Source organism: Scyliorhinus torazame, chromosome 6 (genome assembly GCF_047496885.1).
Source record: "Scyliorhinus torazame isolate Kashiwa2021f chromosome 6, sScyTor2.1, whole genome shotgun sequence".
Taxonomy (NCBI): domain Eukaryota; kingdom Metazoa; phylum Chordata; class Chondrichthyes; order Carcharhiniformes; family Scyliorhinidae; genus Scyliorhinus; species Scyliorhinus torazame.
The window spans coordinates 214,301,555-214,323,678 of NC_092712.1; the positions used below are offsets into that span (position 1 = coordinate 214,301,555).

The window sequence follows — 22,124 nt, forward strand, 5'->3', positions numbered from 1 at the left end:
AGTGGGTAGTGAAAAGATTGTCCCGCGCTTGGGAGCAATCTATACAAAGTAAACCTGCAGTCAAGAATCCCGAGGAAAAGCAGGCCGGAGCAGATATGCAGGCAGTAAAAACACACCAGAACCCCGCATGGGGGAATGAGGGAAAGAACAGCCCCCCACCCAAGTCACAGGAGTGTTACGACTGCGGACAGTTGGGACACTTCGCAAGAGAGTGCAATGCCCCTAAAAAGCCACAGAGAGCACAGCAGACGGGCACTCTGAGTAAGAAAAAGACAGAGCCCATTCATAGCGTTAGCGCCTGTTCAGATCAGACAGACTTGACCGGAACAGACTGACGGTATACGGGCTCCCCCAGTTGGGTCTGCGACACCCTTTGGGATAGGTCCGGACGACCGGTAGTTGCAGCGAAAATTCGGGGACAGCCCATCAAATTTCTCTGGGACACAGGAGGGTCCGCACCACAATAAATTCCTCCACCATGTTCCAAAAAGACACGTGGCCCACTACAGCCACCATCACCCTCAGCGGCTTTACAGGCCACTCACAGCAGGGACACATCACAGGCCCTGTACCCATTCAAATCGGTAACATCACCACCAAGCACCCCGTAGTTTTAGTTGACCTGCCCTGCACAGCAGAACACATTCTGGGAATCGATTTCATGAATTCCCACCACCTTTCATTCGATCCAGTCAACCAGTGTGTCTGGAAGATGGCAAAATCTGCAAGAGCCCCCGCAGCGCCCAACATACGAGAGTACGTGAACAAAATTAGCGCCGTAGGCGAATTTTGGTTCAACCCGACCACGCTTAGTACGGACAAGCAGGTTAGGGCAGTTCTGAAAACGAACAGGGCAGCATTCGAGACCCACGAGCACGACTGTGGACGGATGACTGGCTCTGTACAAATAACAGGACCTGACACTAGACCCCAAAAACAGTATGGATTTTCCCAAGAGGCAGAGGGAGAAATCTCCAAGGTAATAGAAAACTTATTAGAGCAGGGTGTACTTAGATCAGTAGCCTCCACTAATAATGCCCCGATTTGGCCAGTGAGAAAGCCCGATGGATCATGGCGACTGACCATCGATTATCGGGAACTCAACAAAGTCACCCCCGCAGCAGCCCCCACCGTAGCAACAAGTCCCGAGACCATGCTCAAACAGGGACTCAATTCCCGCTACTTCACGGTTTTGGACATCAGTAATGGATTCTGGTCCATTCCATTGGCAAAGGCGTGCCAGTACAAATTTGCCTTCACCTTTAAAGCACAGCAGTACACGTGGACATGCCCTCCACAAGGATTCCACAACTCCCCCTCCATTTTCCACCGACAGCTGGCAAAAGGCTTAGCAAAATTTTCTCGCCCCGAATGTCTGGTTCAGTACGTAGACGACCTACTACTGCAGACAGACACCAAGGAAGAGCACATTGAGCTTCTGTCCGAACTCCTGGAACTCTTACACTCAATCGATTGTAAAGTCAACCCCAAAAAGGCCCAGATTTTGGAAGAAAGGGTGATATATTTGGGAACAATTATCACACATGGTAAACGCGAGATCGAGCATAAAAGGATTGACTCGGTTGCTAAATTGCCCCTTCCCCAGAACGTTTCAGCCCTCCTGTCGTTTTTAGGACTGGTTGGCTACTGCCGAAACCACATTGACGGTTTTGCCAGCAAGGCAGCGCCCCTCTCAGACCTCCTAAAGAAAGGAGCCCCCTGGGAATGGCTCCCGCAGCATACGGATGCTGTGGATTCTTTAAAACAGGCACTCACAGCAGCCCCCGCACTACAAGTTCCAGACCCGCTTTCCCCTTACGCTATAGAGGTAGCGGCCACAGATCGCACCCTTTCGGCCGTGCTCCTGCAGGAACGGCACGAACAGTTAAGGCCCGTGGCTTACGCCTCCAGACTTTTAGATGCTGTGGAGCAGGGATTTTCAGCCTGTGAGAGGCACCTGCTCGCAGTATTTTGGGCAGCGCAGTATTTTTCATATATTACCGGACTGAACCCCATCACAATTCTCACCGAACACACCCCCACCCAACTTTTACTGGACGGACGACTCAAGGCCGGACAGTAAGCCAGATTAGAGCAGCGAGTTGGACCCTTCTCTTGCAGGGACGGGACATCACTGTGAAAAGGACAAAGACGCACACCTTTTTAGCCGACAACTTACAGTACCCCGGAACCCCCCATGAATGTGAGATTATCTCTCCACACCACAACACAGGCCCCTTTATTGCGAAAACACCCCCCAGAAAGATAGGTAGTTCAACCCAGAGCCCCCAGCACACGGACACGTGTGAGCCCATAAAGATCTATGTGGATGGATCTTCCACAGTCTTGGATGGGAAGCGCATAACAGGTTGCGCTATCTATGTTGAGGACGCGCCCTTGAGGAAATATCGTTAAAACTTCCAGGCCACTTAGGCGCGCAGGCAGCAGAGCTCGCGGCCATCGCATATATAGTGGACCACCCAGATTCCTTCCCCAGCCCAGCAGACATATACTCGGACAGCCTCTATGTCTGCAACAGCCTCACGGAATTTCTGCCCCTGTGGAAAGCAAGAGGACTTGTTTCCGCAGATGGAAAACCCCTCCCCTCAGCCCCATTGCTCCATCATATTTTACAGAGAGCCCAGAACAGGACTTTTGGGATAATCAAAGTTCGCAGTCACCATCGTTCCTTCCCCCCTGGAAATGCGAAAGCCGACGCACTGGCTAAAGCAGGTTCCAGGCATGGATACCTTTGGACACCCCCCGAAAGCGCACCAGTGAGTGCAGTTCAGGTCTCACAGACAAAGATCGAGGATCTAGTGGAGGCCCAGAAGCAGGACCGCAATCTCAAGGAGATTGTAAAAGGAAAATATCCAGCACCTTATGAGAGGTTCAAAAATGCACTGACCACACATGACGGTGTGGTGTTAAAAGACACCCTTTATGTGGTTCCTGAACAGGACAGGAATCAACTGATTTGTTTGTTCCATGACGGTCATGGACATCAGGGAATCGATGCCCATCTCAAGCAGCTTTGTTGGTGGCCGAATTTAAAGGAAGATGTAAACCATTACATCGAGAATTGTCTTATCTGCGTCCAGAATAATCCGGACAGATATGCCAAAAAGGCTCAACTCAGCCACACCCGACCCGTTAATGGCCCCTGGACTAACCTCCAGATCGATTTAATAGGACCATTGCCCCCTTGCAGGAATGGCTATAAATATGTACTTGTGGTAATTGACACATTTACGAAATTGGTGGAAGCATTCCCAGCCCGCACAAACACGGCAAAAACCACAGCCAAGATTTTGACCCACCGCATCTTTACAAGATGCGGTCTCCCCCGCAGCATTGAATCCGACCAAGGCTCCCATTTTACGGGACATGTCGTGCAGAACGTCCTCACGATATTTGGCATCACCCAAAAATTCCACATAGCATACCACCCACAGTCGAGTGGTATCGTGGAGTGCATGAATCGGACCCTAAAATCCACCCTCAGAAAAATGGTCCAGCAGAACAACACCACTTGGGACTCAGTCCTCCCTTTTGCGCTGATGTTGTTGCGTAATACAATTTCTACTTCCACAGGTTACACCCCACACACTCTCATGACCGGACGCCCCATGAAAGGCACAGAATATTTGTTAGGTTTAGACTTGACCAGTCCCGAAGTGACGGCCCTCACACACGAGAAAGCAGTGGAGCAATTAGTTGAAAATGTTAAAACGGCTCAGCTAGCAGCCGCAGTAAAATTGGGCACCAGAAAGAAACAGAGCAAGGCTTGTTTCAACAAGACAGTGCATGCGACAGAGTACAGTATAGGACAGCAAGTTATGCTCTCTGTATATAACCCCAGCACATTCCTGGCCCCAAAATACTCTGGTCCGTACTCCATTGCGAATAAAGTAAGCCCTTCCGTATATAAAATGAAGTACCCCAACGGTAAGACTGCATGGTTCCATATAAACCAGCTGAAGGCATATGGAACACAGTCTAACCACGCACACCACGTCATGGTCGACGCAGCACACCACACCATGCCCACAGCCAACGTAACCCTACCATCCCCCAACATGCCCAGCCACGGACTCGACCTTGACTCCACACCCGAAATATACACTCCGCCACGGAACGTCCACCGACTGCAGCAGCAGAGACAGCGACTGTGACTCGGACGATAGCCACAGCACGCCTCCCTACTATCCCCATGCAACAGGCCCCACACCCAGCGATTCCGACTACGATCCAAGTGATCCCTTCATGATCACTTTCCTGAACAAACCCCACCACCGACCACCGAACCACACTGACGACCTTGATTCTGTCCCCACACAACTAGACACCAACTATTGGCACCGAGATAACTCGTTCCGACTCGTCTGCAACGACGTGTGCGACCCCACCTCACACCATGCAGCCCTTTCAGCCCTGATACACTCAAGAGTTTGGCACCCGGGAGAAAATGACGACCTTGGGTCTGACTCCCAAACCGAGAACCCCTTTGCGACCCTGTTCGCAACCAAGAACTGAGGTGTCCAGATGATGTTTTAAAGGAACCGCTTGGGAGAAGTGGTGTCCTTTCTGATGGAACCTGCAGAATGTTTTATGTTGTTTGTAAGTTTGTTAAATGTTGTTTGTCAGACCGAAAAAAAATTTCACGGCCCCACGCCTTTTCAGCCGAAACCTCTGAGGACTTGCCCACAGAGACTCACTATTGCCAGACACTAGTTCAGAGGAACTAGTTTGGCTGTAGAGACTGGTTCAGGTACCAGACCCCCGTTCGTTACTGCCCTTCTGGTTCGAAGGAAAGAACCACTACGGCAGCCCCACCACGATGACTACATTTCTTGCCCGTTCTTGTCTGTTGCTCAGGGAGTGGAGAAACGGCTTGGGACCCGCCCTGCCTGGGAACCCCCCCTCTGGTCAACTACGCTCGGGTAGGAGAGACACGGCATTGATAGCCGTCCTACCCAGGGACTCCATCCAACTCTTGCCCGTCGCGGCCCATACGCACCTCATTTTGGCACTTTCAGTTCAAAAAGTTTTGTTTTGTTTCAGGTAACCCTTAGGTTGCCAACCACATGCTAGTTACATCCTGAAACATTTGGATGGTAAATTGCACAGTCTGCGAGACGGCTCTCACTGGTTCATTATTGGGAAGTGTGTCTTGTCCTAAAATTTGATTTTTGGAGAAACAAAATGAGGGAGTCACACATAGTGACCGATTATAAAGGGAGTAATTGGCACTAAAGGACAGACAGACTATCATACGAGATATTACACAAAGATAGTTACAGACACTATGCTTGTTTCCACAGAACTCCAGAAGCTCCAGGACCGGAGAAGAGAAGAAAGGAAAAGGAAAGAGAAGAGCCATGAGGACTTCCTTCACATGGATCATCATCTTTATGGACATTTGGTTGCGAATGAACGTGAACCCCATGACTTCAAGCCCCCCAGCCGTTAATGTTTCACTTCCCCGCAGCACCCAGAGCCCAGTCACCAGCGACACCACATCATCTTGGTGTGCCAGGTTTATAACCTGGTACTCCCTGTCCTATGTAATAGAAACCTTACTGGTATTGGCGATACTCTGCTGCATCGTGCAGACTATGCGTCTAAGGAAATGGAGAAGGAGAGCCTACCGCGCTCGAACCCCGGTATATAGGATCAGATCCCCTATTTTCAGATATGACCAGATCCCCGACCCCCGCGATCTATAATAAAGAGCATTCACTTGCGTTTATTGTAAATAAAGAAATGTAAAGAACTGTTCATGAGCAAATCGTACGATCCTGAGCTTGACTGCCAAGCCAGGAAAACTGTGTATAAACTGCTATGATTTTGTTGTATGGTTGAGGAAGTTAGAATAATGAAATGTTTAAGTGAGTGTAGTGTACTAAGAATAGTTAGAGGTTCCCAGTTTATTGTTTTGTAATGCATGTCCCTGTTTGACATAGCGCCCTTAGAATTGTCAGTGAAAAATTTTTGCATAGCTATGGTCAGTGCAGAGGCCATGAAGGAAGTGCCCCCCCCCCCCCCCCCCCCCCCCCCCCCAGGTCAGGGAATGGAAAGTAACATGGTTATGTGATCCTTCACGCTTCGCGTTAGGATCACAAGGAGGGAATGTAGCCACCTAAAATGGCCAACTCCCCATTCAAAATGACGAACGGCAAAGGCTGATGGGAAAGTCAGCCAATAACACACAAACGAGCAGCTGCAGGTTGGTATTTACCTCTGGAAAGACCAGACACTATCGATACCAGCAACCATCAGCATAACAAAACAACAGCCACCTGCATACTAATGAGCAATCCCCGGGAACAATAAGCAACATTTAGACACACAAAGAAAAACCAGACTCTTTGGCGCCAGCAGAAGCCTACACAAAAGGAGGTGAACGACCACCTCAAGACCGCCCATCGATCAGGGAACCGCTCCAGCATTGGAGAAAATCGAACCAAGCGATTGGGACAAAGTCCAATCACTTGGGACCAGGTACAGGGTCCGCTCCGAACGGCGGGAAGCACCTGGGAACTATAAGAATTGAGCCCCAAGTTCAAATCGCTCTCTTCTCCACCACTTCTCCAGCTCTTCACTCTTCAGCAACTTCGAATCCCGCAGGCTCAGAACCCGAACGAAAGGCCATTCGATTCGCTGACCTGGTGGGCCGGTCCGAAGTTAAGTATAGGCCTGTTAGTTGTAGAAGTAACTTAGACGTAGAATTTGTGCATGAGTAGTGATTACTGTGTATAATAAATGTGCTTTGATTTAAATCTTACTAATCGGTGTATTGAGTTATTGATCATTACTTGAACTTGAACCACGTGACGGTATCATAAAGATACCTGGCGACTCGAGCAAAGGTAATAAAACAGAGCAATTAAACTAAGGCAAAGTTAGCAACAGTGGGTGGGGGGGTATTTCTTTGCTTCAGCAGTGGGATTTGTCGTGACTGTTTCACTCAAACTACTTCCTGCTTTCTGACCAATCCGGGTACAGGCATGATGATGATCCACACCTGTCAATTGATTGATCCCCATTTAAGTCGGAGAATTCCGGCCCACATGTCACATGTTCCAGGTCTATTGATTCCTCTTAATCAAGGCACATCATCACCTTCGTTAATGTTGAATTGAGAAAGCATCCATTCTTTATCTTAGAATTATAGATTGTATGTGCCAAACAGTTTAACTACAATTCAATGTATAACTTCACGGTTCCATACAACAAAGAAATGTGAAGCTTTATTTTTCTCCTAAATGACTTTTCTGTCCATTTGCATTAGGATGTGGCACAGACGACTATTGGTCATTGCACTCGCTTCCATTCAGATATGCTGTATATCTGGAATGTTTACTTTTCTCCGTCACATGTTTAAAGGCATCACAGTTTCGACTCCATCAAAGGCAGTTCCTGGGAAACCCCTCTTTCTCACTCCTTACCTGGAATCTGGAGAAATTGAGAAAGGTGAGAATAAATATTGACCTACACGAAATAACTGAAGGGTACATTTAGAATCCTCCCATCCCCTTTATCTCCCAGTTAGTTTTCTTTGATTATAATTAATTATAAGTTTCTGAATATGAATTGTAGGTTTCTATCAATCTCGTTCATAATTCAGGTATTAATTCAACTTGTGTTTCGATGGCAAGCTAAAATGAGTGAAATTGGAGTGTTTTATGACTATTGACAGACTCCAAAGATTTAATCATTTTCAATTAATTCATTTTCGCGTATTTGAAATATAGAAAAATGTAGAATTGGAAGGAGGAACTGCAGCTCACCCAGCCATTCCCAATACCCCTTTGTTGTGTAGTTTAGTACTTTTTAAACAACAGCAACTACATTTAGATAACATCGTTAATGTGGTAATATATCCCAAAACACTTCACATGAGCAATTATCAAACAAAATTTGACACAAAACCGCGGGGTGAATTTTCCGCGCGCCCCTGTGGCGTGTTTCTTGGCGGCCCACTGCTGGCCGGTGGTGGGATCTTCTGGTCCCACTGCCGTCAATGAGATTTCCACCATTGAATCCATCATTTCTCATTCTCGCTACCGGGAAACCTTCATTCAAGGTCCCGCTGGCAAGAACGGCAGGAAATCCCTCCCAAGTAAGGAGATATGAGGAGACGACAAAAAGCTTGATCAAAGAAGTAGATTTTAAGACGTATCTTGAAGATGAATATCGCAGTAATAGAAACTTTGGGAAGGAATTCTTGAGCTTGGGGCTTGGGCAGCTGAAGTGATTAAAATCAGGACTGCATAAAAGATCAAAATTGTAGAGTTGGAGATATTTAAAAGGATTGTAGGGCTGGAGGAGACTACAGAGGTAGGGAGGGATGACACCTTGAAGGAGGGATTTGAAAGTAAGGATGAGAGTTTTAAAATTGAGGCATTGCTCAAACAGGAGCTCATATAAACCAGCAAGAACAAGGGTGATGGGTAAATGGGACTTGGTGTGAGTTGGGCTATGAGGAGCAGATTCTTGGATGAGCTCAGGTTTATGGAGGTTGAAAGGTTAGAGGCCAGCCAGGAGTGTACAGGGATAGCTGTTTCTGGAGGTAACAAAGACATTGACCAGGCTTGGCCATGCTAAATTGCCCCTTGGTGTCCAGGGATATGTAAGCTAGGTGGTGTTATGAGGATAGGGCGGGGGAATGGGCCTGGTTGGGTACTCTTTCAGAGGGTTGTTGCAAACTCAGTGGGCTGAATGGCCTCCTACTGCACAGTAGGGATTCTATGGATTCAGCAGCTATTGAGCAGGCAAGTCCCTCCTCCTAAACCTTACCCTTGGCATTGAATTGGAGAGTGTAATCCCAATGCACCAAGATGAATAAGGAATTTACCTTATTTAGAGGAACAAAGGCCCTGGTTATGGAATTTTATTTAAGACTGTTTTCCAGTTATGTGTTGTTTCAATTATTGGTTTATATTGAGTTTTGTAAGTTGAAAACTGTGAGGAAATTATGATCTTTCAATAAATATCGAGTTGCTTTTGACTCTGTCGTGTAAAATAATTAACTCTGTTCACTTATTCTCAGCTAGGGAATTGAGTTTAGTGGGCCCACTAGAAGGTCCAGCTGTGAAGAGCTACTCTGGATTTTTGACAGTGAATAAGACCTACAACAGCAACCTTTTCTTCTGGTTTTTCCCTGCACAGGTAAAAGTATTCATTATGGCATCTAGGAACCAAAACTCTTTCTCAAAATATTCCAGAAAGTGTGTAACAACAGTTGAATGTGGAATTTTTTGACATGTTTCAGATTTATATATCAAAACTTGGTAAAAATTCTAAATGTTTTCACATTTAATTATTTGCAGCGCTGGAAATAATAATCTTACTGTATACATGGTGCAGGGAACAATGGCAGACTTACACATTATGGGGCCTCGCGTTTGCCTTCATTTCTGGGGCTCCCCCATGATATCATATCATTTTCCCCCCCCCAACCCCAGTGATGTCATGTACCTCCCGACCTCGCCCATCCTAGAACCACAGAATGCAATGGTGCAGGCCACAAAGATACACAATTTGATGACTGCATATCTGGTTTAATGCTTTTTACCTTGTAAAAACATGTCCTCCAGTATGGCCCCCCCCTTCCAACTTTGCCCCCCCTCCTACTTTGCCCCCCCTCCAACTTTGCCCCCCCACCAACTTTGCCCCCCCTCCAACTTTGCCCCCCCTCCAACTTTGCCCCCCCTCCAACTTTGCCCCCCTCTTCAACTTTGCCCCCCTCTTCAACTTTGCCCCCCTCTTCAACTTTGCCCCCTCTCCAACTTTGCCCCCCTCTCCAACTTTGCCCCCCTCTCCAACTTTGCCCCCCTCTCCAACTTTGCCCCCCTCTCCAACTTTGCCCCCCTCTCCAACTTTGCCCCCCTCTCCAACTTTGCCCCCCTCTCCAACTTTGCCCCCCTCTCCAACTTTGCCCCCCTCTCCAACTTTGCCCCCCTCTCCAACTTTGCCCCCCTCTCCAACTTTGCCCCCCTCTCCAACTTTGCCCCCCTCTCCAACTTTGCCCCCCTCTCCAACTTTGCCCCCTCTCCAACTTTGCCCCCTCTCCAACTTTGCCCCCCTCTCCAACTTTGCCCCCCTCTCCAACTTTGCCCCCCTCTCCAACTTTGCCCCCCTCTCCAACTTTGCCCCCCTCTCCAACTTTGCCCCCCTCTCCAACTTTGCCCCCCCCTCCAACTTTGCCCCCCCCTCCAACTTTGCCCCCCCTCCAACTTTGCCCCCCCCTCCAACTTTGCCCCCCCCTCCAACTTTGCCCCCCCCTCCAACTTTGCCCCCCTCTCCAACTTTGCCCCCCTCTCCAACTTTGCCCCCCTCTCCAACTTTGCCCCCCTCTCCAACTTTGCCCCCCCTCTCCAACTTTGCCCCCCCTCTCCAACTTTGCCCCCCCCTCCAACTTTGCCCCCCCTCCAACTTTGCCCCCCCTCCAACTTTGCCCCCCCCTCCAACTTTGCCCCCCCCTCCAACTTTGCCCCCCCCTCCAACTTTGCCCCCCTCTCCAACTTTGCCCCCCTCTCCAACTTTGCCCCCCTCTCCAACTTTGCCCCCCCTCTCCAACTTTGCCCCCCCTCTCCAACTTTGCCCCCCCCTCTCCAACTTTGCCCCCCCTCTCCAACTTTGCCCCCCCTCTCCAACTTTGCCCCCCCTCTCCAACTTTGCCCCCCTCTCCAACTTTGCCCCCCTCTCCAACTTTGCCCCCCTCTCCAACTTTGCCCCCCTCTCCAACTTTGCCCCCCTCTCCAACTTTGCCCCCCTCTCCAACTTTGCCCCCCTCTCCAACTTTGCCCCCTCTCCAACTTTGCCCCCCTCTCCAACTTTGCCCCCCTCTCCAACTTTGCCCCCCTCTCCAACTTTGCCCCCCTCTCCAACTTTGGCCCCCCTCTCCAACTTTGCCCCCCTCTCCAACTTTGCCCCCCTCTCCAACTTTGCCCCCCTCTCCAACTTTGCCCCCCTCTCCAACTTTGCCCCCTCTCCAACTTTGCCCCCCTCTCCAACTTTGCCCCCCTCTCCAACTTTGCCCCCCCTCCAACTTTGCCCCCGTCTCCAACTTTGCCCCCCGTCTCCAACTTTGCCCCCCTCTCCAACTTTGCCCCCCCTCTCCAACTTTGCCCCCCCTCTCCAACTTTGCCCCCCCTCTCCAACTTTGCCCCCCCTCTCCAACTTTGCCCCCCCTCTCCAACTTTGCCCCCCCTCTCCAACTTTGCCCCCCTCTCCAACTTTGCCCCCCCTCTCCAACTTTGCCCCCCCTCTCCAACTTTGCCCCCCCTCTCCAACTTTGCCCCCCCTCTCCAACTTTGCCCCCCCTCTCCAACTTTGCCCCCCCTGCAGCTGTGGCCCCCACTGCAGCTGTGCCTCCTCTGCAGCTGTGCCCCCCTCTGGAATGAGGGCACTTTGGTATTGTCAGGCTGGCACCCTGGCACTGCCTAGGTGCCCAGTTGGCATGGCAAAGGCAGAAGGAGCACTGCCAGGGTGGCAGTGCCCATGTGCCAGGATGGCACTGCCAAGGGTCAGCGCCTGGGGGAGCCATGTACATGAAAGGTGGGTGGAGGGGTTTATGAAGGGTGGAGGGGTGCAGGGCAGGTAGAAGGGTGCCTCTGGAAGGTGGGGGGGGGGGGGGTGAAGGGTGGGGGTCCTGGAAGGGAGGGCCCAAATGGGGTGTGGCAAGGCCTAGAAAGGGGAGGCTCCTCTGTGACCTCATAGCAGGATGCCCTCATTTGGGGGGGGGGGGGGGGTAATGGCCATGTGTATGGGGGTTGGCATTGCCCATGAATAGCAGGTGTGGGGACCCACAAGCCCTCTCAGAAATCGGGGCACACTTTCAAAATGGCGGCCCAATCTCTATGGAGCCGGCCTGGCCTTGAGTTCAGCTCCCCAGTGATGAAAATGATTCTCAGGGAGTGAGCTAATGCTGTGTTGTGCTTAAGCGAGTGTGTGACGTGGCCATTAGATCGCGGGAGAGGCCAGAAACGAGAACCGCACCGGGCGCCACTCGGTTTGAGATACAATCGGCCCGTTCGCGTTGGCGAAATCAGGATCCCACCGTTGCGTAGCGAGAAACCAATAATCACCACTTAAGGCTAACCTCCATACAATTAACGCGAGCGACCATCTATCCAACGGCCTCCCCTGCCCCTGCTCCAACCCCCCCCCAGCAAGTGGTCACGCAGGCCCCAATTAGTGCACCTTTTTAAAAACCTGCAGAAGGGCTGCTGCGAGGACCCAAGGAGGTGAGTAGCCATCTTCGCTCCCAGGCGATGAGTCCGGGGCCCAGGGCCATTGGGGTTGCTGACCCGGTGCTCGAAGGGGGTTGGGGGAGCCCCAGGGGGGCCAATCTTGTTTAGGGTGCCCCGCCATCGGTGGGGTTGCGGGGCAAGGGTGTGGCCACCCATGGCCTAGGGGAGTGGCGGAGTGGAGGTGGGTGCCTCAGCACCCACGGATCTGCAATGCCAATACCTGGATCATGTGTTCCTGTTTTGGGGGCAACCCCAGTCCGCCAGCTCCACAGACCTCCATAACTCACACTGACAGCAGAGGCCTCTGGCTGCGCGGCTGAATGCTGTGGCTAATTGGCAATCATAGTAAAGTCAGCAATTCCCAGCTCCCAAGTGGATCCCCGTGGGTAGCCGTGCCACGTAACAAGTGGGAGTTATTGCCTAGCATCCCAATCAGACCGTGACTCCTGCTCACTCTGCCTGAACACTGCGAGAGGCAACGCCACGGACGCAGCAGCCAACATCCGAACACCCAGGGGCTGGGCCCCGGCACCGGGGACATATTGGCAACCAGAAGGTGGGTGTGTGCACCATTGCAGGGACCCGCCCGGTCCAGGTAACGTTACGTACAGGTGTCTGGGGTACACAGTTTGGTGTCCGGTGAGCAGATGCCACCACAGCAGAAGGGTGTGTGTTGAGGGGTAGTGGGGGGAATGAGGGTCCCAGGAGGAAGACACCATTGGTCGTCAGTCTCACCCTCTCCAATTCCTTACACATATTACACAGAATTGATGATATTTTAGACCCTGCGGAAGCTGATCTCATGGTGCTGCTGGCAAGCCAGACAACCAGACGCCGTAGGAGACGGCAGCAGTAGCGTCAACAGTGGCTCGAGGCGGCCCATGTGCTGGGCCCCACCCCACACCCTGAGGAGCTGACTGTCCATCAGGCCACGGAGGGTCTCAGAGAGGGAGGCCGGCGACGGCCCAAGGTGTCCAGGTGTTGCTGGTCTTTTGGACAGATGATGGACAGCGTGTGCGGCAAGTGGCTCTCCCTCAACCAGGAGACAGTGCGGCACCTGTGTCATGGCCTCACGGATTTGGCACCACGTGGAGGTGGAGGATACCCACTTCTATTGGCTGTCAAGGTCACCGCAGCCTGGAACTTCTACGCCTCAGGATCAATCCAGGGTTTGAGTGGAGACTTGTGTGGCATCTCACAAGCTGCAGCCCATAAGTTGATCCGTGAAGTCACAGATGCTCTGTATGCCCGGGCAGCAAACTTTATAAACAGTGACATGGACCATGCCCAACAAGATGCCTAGGCAGCAGTATTCTCCGCCATCGCCAGGATGCACCAGATCCAGGTGGTAGTAAATGGCACGCATGTCGTCTTACACTCACCGGGCTGGCGGGGAATTCCCTTCATCAACAGGAAGGGGTTCCACTTCCTGAACATCCATCTCGTGTGTAACCACCACACGAAGATCGTGCACATGTACCCTCGCTTCCTAGGGAATGTGCACAACCTGGGGCAGTAGGACATCCCTGGCCTCTTCGAGGACCACCCCTGGATGGCTGGTTGTCTCTTGCGGGATAAGGGGTACCCTCCTGAGGACCTAGTTAATGACGCCAGTGTGGAGGCCGGGGACGGATGGGGAAACCTGATATAACGAGGCCCATGCAGCCTGTTAATGAGCGATGCATCGGACTCCTCAAAATGCAGTTCCGATGCCTTGACCGCTCTGGTGGTGCACTGCAATACACCCTCCGGAGGCTGGCATGCTTTGTGGTGGTCTGCCATGCCACCACAACCTGGCACAGCAGCGGGGTGATGTGCTGGAGGTGGAGGGAGAGGAACAGGTGGCTGCCACTGAGGAGGAGGAGGACAAGGAGGCTCCAGACCAGTAGGGTTGGTGCTGGGCCAGTACTGCAGAAGAAAATGCCAGAGGCGTTACGGGCAGGATTCTCCGAGCCTCCGCGGCAGAATCGCGCTCGGCGCGGGGGCGGAGAATGGGTGTCAAACCCGTGATCGCATCCGTGCCGCTCCTGCGATTCTCCGGTTGCCGAAGAATCACCGCCAATCGGGCGCGTGCAATCAACGCAGCGCTGGTCGGAGGCCATTGAAAAAGGCCCCCGCGGCGATTCTCCAAAGTCAACTGCCCGAGTTCCCGCCAGTTTGGTTCTCTACAGACACAGTCCACGGCCGCCCTGGTGGGGGGGCGGAGGGGATCCTTCACCGGGGAGGCCTCCAGGACGGCCAGGGTTCCAATCTGGGGCCACCGATCAGTGAGTGCGCGCGACTTTGGGGGGGGGGAATGGGGGCTATGTTGTCGGTGCCGGTCCGCGGTGTGCGTCAGCCATGTCACGTGGGGCAGCCGACCGAGGCATGCGCGGACCCCCGACCGGACGTGCAAGGCCCCGTATCTGCACCCAGAGCTGCGAGGAGCACTCCGAGGCCCTGCTAGCTCCCTGCAAATCGCAGAATCACCCTGGACTTACTTGGAGTAAGTCCAGGGTGATTTGTGTGCGTTGTTTTGCGGGCGTGGGGACATAGCCCCATTATTGGAGAAGCCCGCGACATGTTTCTCAAGTGCAACATTTTTTAATGCTGTGTCTCCAACTGCCCCAATGCCCTGATGGTGCCGCCCCACTCTCCCCACCATTTATCTTATTCCCCCCTCCCCCTCAGTGCCCTCTCAGTGATCCTTGACCTACTTAGCCTTCCGTGCACCACTGATGTGTCTAGGTTTGTCTCCATAAAAGGTGGAGGCTGCCTGCTGCCTACCCTGTCCCGTGGCCTTTGATGCCCCTGGCGGGTGACCACTGGGGGTCCTGCCCACTTGCCAGTGGCACATGCCCTGTCATGCCACCCTGTTCCAGGGTCTGAATCAAAGATGTGCCATTGTCAGGGGGGTGGAGTTCTGGGGAGCTGGTGACCTCATGCACCATTCTGTAGGGTGGCTCCAGATTGGCACCTCCCATAGGGCCCTGCGGGTCCCTCAGAATGGAGGGGCAGCTGGACCGAGCTCTGGCTGCCTCTGCGTCATCTGGCTCTGCCAACCCTGGCAGCTCCCCAATGTTAGCAGCACACTGTCGACACCCTTGGCGATGCTCCGCAGTGACTGGGACATGCTCCACAGCACCTTGGCAATGCCCTTCTGAGACTGGGACACCTCCCCCAGTGATCGGGACATGCTCTGGACGGTCTTAGCAGTGCCCTCCTGAGACTGGCACATACTCCGCAGCACCTCACCAAACTTCACCTGGGACTGGGTGACATCCCACAGTGACTGGGACATGCTGTCGAGGTACTTGGCCGTGACTATCACTGACTGAGTCATGACTTGGACATCTCCACTCATGCTGCTAACGTCATGCAGCAGGTTCTCTACTGTGGTCGCCACCCGAGCAGTATTGGCCTCAGTGCCACGCATTGCCGGCGCCATCTCTTGCGGCCATATTGTCTGGGACTCCTCTAATCGACTGGACCTGCTGGAGTGTTGCTGATATTCCCCTCTGAATATCACATCCTCACCCTATCGACTGCACCCGCTCCGAGTTACCTTAGTCCAGAGGCCCAGCAACTGACTGGGACGCAGTTGGGTTCTGGGATCCAGCAGACCATCGACTGCTGTCTCACCTGGGCGTGCTGCCTCCACTTGTTGTGCATCAGCAACTGTGTGGTGCTCACCAGATTGTGCCCCAGAAGCCTGTCCACTATTGTCACCCACCGAGGTGTGTGTCTCTACGCTGGAGGATGGTGGGGATGACAGCTGTACCACGAATACGGTGGTCTCCTCCGTATGACATCCACAACTCACATGTGACAGGTCATCTAGGTGGAGGCTGGTGTAGCTTCACCTCTGTGCCATACGCCAACCTCTATGTCAGATCTGTTCTCGGCCACCCCAACAGACTCCAGGCCCGTTCCTTGGAGGGCGTGAGGACTCTGATGTCCGGCACCCTGCCACCTGTCTGGGTCCTCTCCTGCCTATTGTGAGCCAACTTCTCCTGCGGGGGGGAGGGGGGGAAAGAGAGTAGCTGGCAGGGACACTGTCAGATTGGCACTGCCAAGGTGCCAAGCTGGCATTTTTTGTGAGCGTTCGGACTGGGGGGGGGGGGGGGGGGGGGGGAGATCGGGGATTCCTTTTGGGGCCTCGGAGATCGGGACGCCATTTTTTAATGGTGTCCCGATCTCTCGCTTCACAGGGGAGTTCTGGTGAGCAGAGCTCCCCATTGTAAAAAAACGTGGCTATGTGCGGCCCCGGCGTGCGTTCCCCATTCTGGTCCCTTATTCAAAGCAAGTTGCGTTGAATAGCCAGGTGCCAAGAAACACGTGGCTCAGCACACTCGCTCAGAGAATTTGTTCCGTTTTGGGCAGTGTTATAACCTGCCTACTGACGATTGGCTGGGGACTAATGACTATCCCATAATCCTATGGGAGTATGAACTTCCCCAATGAGGGGGGCGGAGAAACTCCTACTATAAATAAGCTGGCCAGTCCAGGAACCAGGAAGAAGGAGAAGGTAGCAAGGGAAGTTACTGCTACTGCTATGTATATATTGTTATAGTAAATAAACTTTATTATTTTGTATCCTTAAAACTCGTGCTGGATTCTTCGGGGCCCTTACAAAAGGCAGATCGTGCCCGGTGTGGTTAGAAAGCGGGGGGGGGAAGCTTGCTGACAGAGCCGGCGGGGAACTCCCAGAAAGACTGCCCCAAATGCCACTTAGGAAAGTCTCTGCTAAGTCGCGCCCACTATCATAGAATTTACAATGCAGAAGGAGGCCATTCGGCCCATCGAGTCTGCACCGGCTCTTGGAAAGAGCACCCGACCCAAGGTCCACACCTCCACCCTATCCCCATAACCCAGTAACCCCACCCAACACTAAGGGCAATTTTGGACACTAAGGGCAATTTATCATGGCCAATCCACCTAACCTGCACATCTTTGGACTGTGGGAGGAAACCGGAGCACCCGGAGGAAACCCACGCACACACGGGGAGGATGTGCAGACTCCGCACAGACAGTGACCCAAGCCGGAATCGAACCTGGGACCCTGGAGCTGTGAAGCAATTGTGCTATCCACAAGGCTACCGTGCTGCCCATTATCTTTGACCACTTTGCAGCTGAAGTAAGAAGAAAAGCAACCAATTTCATGTCAAAACTTTGAACGGTCGTAAAGTTTTGAATAGGACTATTTCTTTCTCACAATGTGTATTTTCTTGTTAAATAGTTATAGCTTTGCTCTTGCTAGTTCCTCCTTTCCTTACTATACTGTTTCTACTGTTATATTGTTCCGCTTAAGCTGCAACCCTCAAAGAGGAAGGGTTCAGTGTATCTCGGAAGTGAATATCTCTTCCCTTGCCAAAATCACTCAGCGATTGCAACATTTCAAGAGATTAAAAAGCTCAGAAATCAAAAGTTTGCATGAAAATTGCTGCCTTTGTCAATTGGGTAGCATGTTAATATGCAGTAATATTATCCCAGATTTTGAAGAGAACAGAACAGATTTGGGTCAGAAGCCACAAATAAACACCACCCGATTTCATTTATTTCATTTTGTTCTTGTAACTTTGAGGGAATTATAAAAACAATACTGGAAATCTATATTGGGACTTCCGGGTGCGGCGATGACCAGCTGAGTCGCACGTTTTGGCAGCTCCCTGTGAAACGGACTTTTGGGCTCTTGATAGGAGCCCCAACGGCAATTTTGACGGCTAAAAACACTGTGCGGTAAACCAGAAGGGAATCCCCCCTGGATACGGATGGAAAAAGGAGAGGGAAGTGGCCAGATTGCAGTGGATCCTTTAGAACAGCGGCAAGGAAGGCAAGCAAAAACCAAGATGGCGTCGGAAGGTGGCAGTTTAACATGGGGCCCTGAACAACAAGAGTTCTTGAAATGCTGTGTGGAAGAGATCAAAAAGGAAATGAAGAAAGAGCTGTTGGCCCCGATACTACAGGCGATCGAAGGGCTAAAGGAGGAACAAAAGACCCAGGAGCGGGAGCTTCGGGTCGTGAAGGCAAAGGCAGCCGAGAATGAGGACGATATACAGGGCCTGGTGGTGAAGACGGAGACGCAGGAGGCACATCAGAAACGATGTGTGGAAAGGTTGGAGGCACTGGAAAACAACGCAAGGAGGAACAACCTGAGGATTCTTGGTCTTCCTGAAGGTGTGGAGGGAGCGGACGTCGGGGCATATGTGAGCACGATGCTGCACTCGTTAATGGGAGCGGAGGCCCCGGCGGGTCCGTTGGAGGTGGAGAGAGCATACCGAGTGATGGCGCGAGGACCGAGAGCAGGAGAAATTCCCAGAGCCATAGTGGTGAGATTCCTCCGTTTTAAGGATAGAGAAATGGTCCTTAGATGGGCGAAGAAAACTCGGAGCAGTAAATGGGAGAACGCGGTGATCCGCATTTATCAAGACTGGAGTGCGGAGGTGGCGAGAAGGAGTGCGAGCTTTAATCGGGCCAAGGCAGTGCTTCATAAAAAGAAGATAAAATTTGGAATGCTGCAACCGGCAAGACTGTGGGTCACATATCGAGGGAGGCACCACTACTTTGAGACGGCGGATGAAGCGTGGACTTTTATTGTGGAAGAAAAACTGGAATGAGCGGGTTATTAAAAAGAACGTTCGAACAAAGTGGTGGGGCGAATGTGGGGGGCAAAGAGGGGTTTTATGTACTAATCCTGCGATGTGGTAACTTTTCTCTCTCCCACAGGTGGTGATGGGGGGAGGAGGGGAGGTGGAGGAGATGGGGCGTTGGCCATTGGGGGCGGGGCCAAGGGAGAAGCGCGGGCCTGGTTCCCGCGCTATGATAATCATGGCGGGAATAGAGAAGCAGGAAGGAGGGGGCGTCGCACGGTGCCAGCCGAGGTCACGGGGGGAAGCCGAGGTCAGCCAGAGTTTGCTGACTTCTGGGAGCAACATGGGGGGAGTAATTACGCTAGCGGGGGATCTAGCGGGGGGGGGTGGGAGGGGGGAATTACTGGGTTGCTGCTGCTGGGGAGAGGGGGGAGCTGGTATGGGAGAGGATGGGCGGGGGGGGCACCGCCTGGGGGAGATACAGCTGCGTGGGAACCGGGTGAGGAGCTGGAAAAAGGTGATGGCTAATCGACAAGGGGGGGGGGTAGGAAGCCCCCCAACTCGGCTGATCACGTGGAACGTGAGAGGGCTGAACGGGCCGATAAAGAGGGCACGGGTACTCGCACACCTTAAGAAGCTTAAGGCAGATGTGGTTATGTTACAGGAAACGCACCTGAAACTGATAGACCAGGTTAGGCTACGCAAAGGATGGGTGGGGCAGGTGTTCCATTCGGGGCTAGATGAGAAAAACAGGGGGGTGGCTATATTAGTGGGGAAGCGGGTAATGTTCGAGGCAAAGACTATAGTGGCGGATAACGGGGGCAGATACGTGATGGTGAGTGGCAAACTACAGGGGGAGACGGTGGTTTTGGTAAACGTATATGCCCCGAACTGGGATGATGCCAATTTTATGAGGCGGATGCTAGGACGCATTCCGGACCTAGAGATGGGAAAGCTGATAATGGGGGGAGATTTTAATACGGTGTTGGAACCAGGGCTGGATAGGTCGAAGTCCAGGACTGGAAGGAGGCCGGCAGCAGCCAAGGTACTTAAAGATTTTATGGAGCAGATGGGAGGTGTAGACCCGTGGAGATTTAGCAGACCTAGGAGTAAGGAGTTCTCGTTTTTCTCCTATGTCCATAAAGTCTACTCGCGAATAGACTTTTTTGTGCTGGGTAGGGCATTGATCCCGAAGGTGAGGGGAACGGAGTATACGGCTATAGCCATTTCGGATCACGCTCCACACTGGGTGGACTTGGAGATAGGGGAGGAAACAGGAGGGCGCCCACCCTGGAGAATGGACATGGGACTAATGGCAGATGAGGGGGTGTGTCTAAGGGTGAGGGGGTGCATTGAAAAGTACTTGGAACTCAATGATAATGGGGAGGTCCAGGTGGGAGTGGTCTGGGAGGCGTTGAAGGCGGTGGTTAGAGGGGAGCTGATATCAATAAGGGCACATAAAGGGAAGCAGGAGAGTAAGGAACGGGAGCGGTTGCTGCAAGAACTTTTGAGGGTGGACAGACAATATGCGGAAGAACCGGAGGAAGGACTGTAGAGGGAAAGGCAAAGGCTACATGTAGAATTTGACTTGCTGACTACAGGCACTGCAGAGGCACAATGAAGGAAGGCACAGGGTGTACAGTACGAATATGGGGAGAAGGCGAGCAGGTTGCTGGCACACCAATTGAGGAAAAGGGGAGCAGCGAGGGAATAGGGGGAGTGAGGGATGAGGAAGGAGAGATGGAGCGGGGAGCGGAGAGAGTGAATGGAGTGTTCAAGACATTTTATAAAAAATTATATGAAGCTCAACCCCCGGATGGGAGGGAGAGAATGATGGGCTTCTTGGATCGGCTGGAATTTCCCAAGGTGGAAGAGCAGGAAAGGGTGGGACTGGGAGCACAGATCGAGGTAGAAGAAGTGGTGAAAGGAATTAGGAGCATGCAGGCGGGAAAGGCCCCGGGACCGGATGGATTCCCAGTCGAATTCTATAGAAAATATGTGGACTTGCTCGCCCCGGTACTGACGAGGACCTTTAATGAGGCAAAGGAAAGGGGACAACTGCCCCCGACTATGTCTGAAGCAACGATATCGCTTCTCTTAAAGAAGGAAAAGGACCCGCTACAATGCGGGTCCTATAGACCTATTTCCCTCCTAAATGTAGATGCCAAGGTCCTGGCCAAGGTAATGGCAATGAGAATAGAGGAATGTGTCCCGGGGGTGGTCCACGAGGACCAAACTGGGTTTGTGAAGGGGAGACAGCTGAACACGAATATACGGAGGTTGTTAGGGGTAATGATGATGGCCCCACCAGAGGAAGAAACGGAGATAGTAGTGGCGATGGATGCCGAGAAAGCATTTGATAGAGTGGAGTGGGATTATTTGTGGGAGGTGTTGAGGAGATTTGGTTTTGGAGAGGGGTATGTTAGATGGGTGCAGCTGTTGTATAGGGCCCCGATGGCGAGCGTGGTCACGAATGGACGGGGATCTGCATATTTTCGGCTCCATAGAGGGACAAGGCAGGGATGCCCTCTGTCCCCATTATTGTTTGCACTGGCGATTGAGCCCCTGGCGATAGCGTTGAGGGGTTCCAAGAAGTGGAGGGGAGTACTTAGGGGAGGAGAAGAGCACCGGGTATCTTTGTATGCGGACGATTTGCTACTATACGTGGCGGACCCGGCGGAGGGGATGCCAGAAATAATGCGGATACTTGGGGAGTTTGGGGATTTTTCAGGGTATAAATTGAACATGGGGAAAAGTGAGTTGTTTGTGGTGCATCCAGGGGAGCAGAGTAGAGAAATAGAGGACCTACCGTTGAGGAAGGTAACAAGGGACTTTCGTTACCTGGGGATCCAGATAGCTAAGAATTGGGGCACATTGCATAGATTAAATTTAACGCGGTTGGTGGAACAGATGGAGGAGGATTTCAAGAGATGGGATATGGTATCCCTGTCAATGGCAGGGAGGGTGCAGGCGGTTAAGATGGCGGTCCTCCCGAGATTCCTCTTTGTGTTTCAGTGCCTCCCGGTGGTGATCACGAAGGCTTTTTTTAAAAGGATTGAAAAGAGCATCATGGGTTTTGTGTGGGCCGGGAAGACCCCGAGAGTGAGGAAGGGATTCTTACAGCGTAGCAGGGATAGGGGGGGGCTGGCACTACCGAGCCTAAGTGAGTATTATTGGGCCGCTAATATTTCAATGGTGAGTAAGTGGATGGGAGAGGAGGAGGGAGCGGCGTGGAAGAGATTAGAGAGGGCGTCCTGTAGGGGGACTAGCCTACAGGCTATGGTGACAGCCCCAT

The 22,124-nt window shown here is 52.3% G+C and overlaps 1 protein-coding gene across 3 annotated transcripts in view; it reads left to right on the top strand.

Annotated features, from left to right (window-relative positions):
* Nucleotides 1-22,124, top strand: part of cpvl (carboxypeptidase vitellogenic like) — a 172,763-nt gene that overhangs the window by 13,920 nt on the left and 136,719 nt on the right. For all 3 annotated transcript variants that reach the window (XM_072509389.1, XM_072509388.1, XM_072509390.1), the window contains exons 2-3: nt 7,295-7,476; nt 9,056-9,174. In XM_072509389.1, coding sequence (XP_072365490.1) covers nt 7,296-7,476; nt 9,056-9,174 — 300 coding nt within the window. In that variant the 5' untranslated portion in view covers nt 7,295. The remainder of the gene's footprint in view (nt 1-7,294; nt 7,477-9,055; nt 9,175-22,124) is intronic.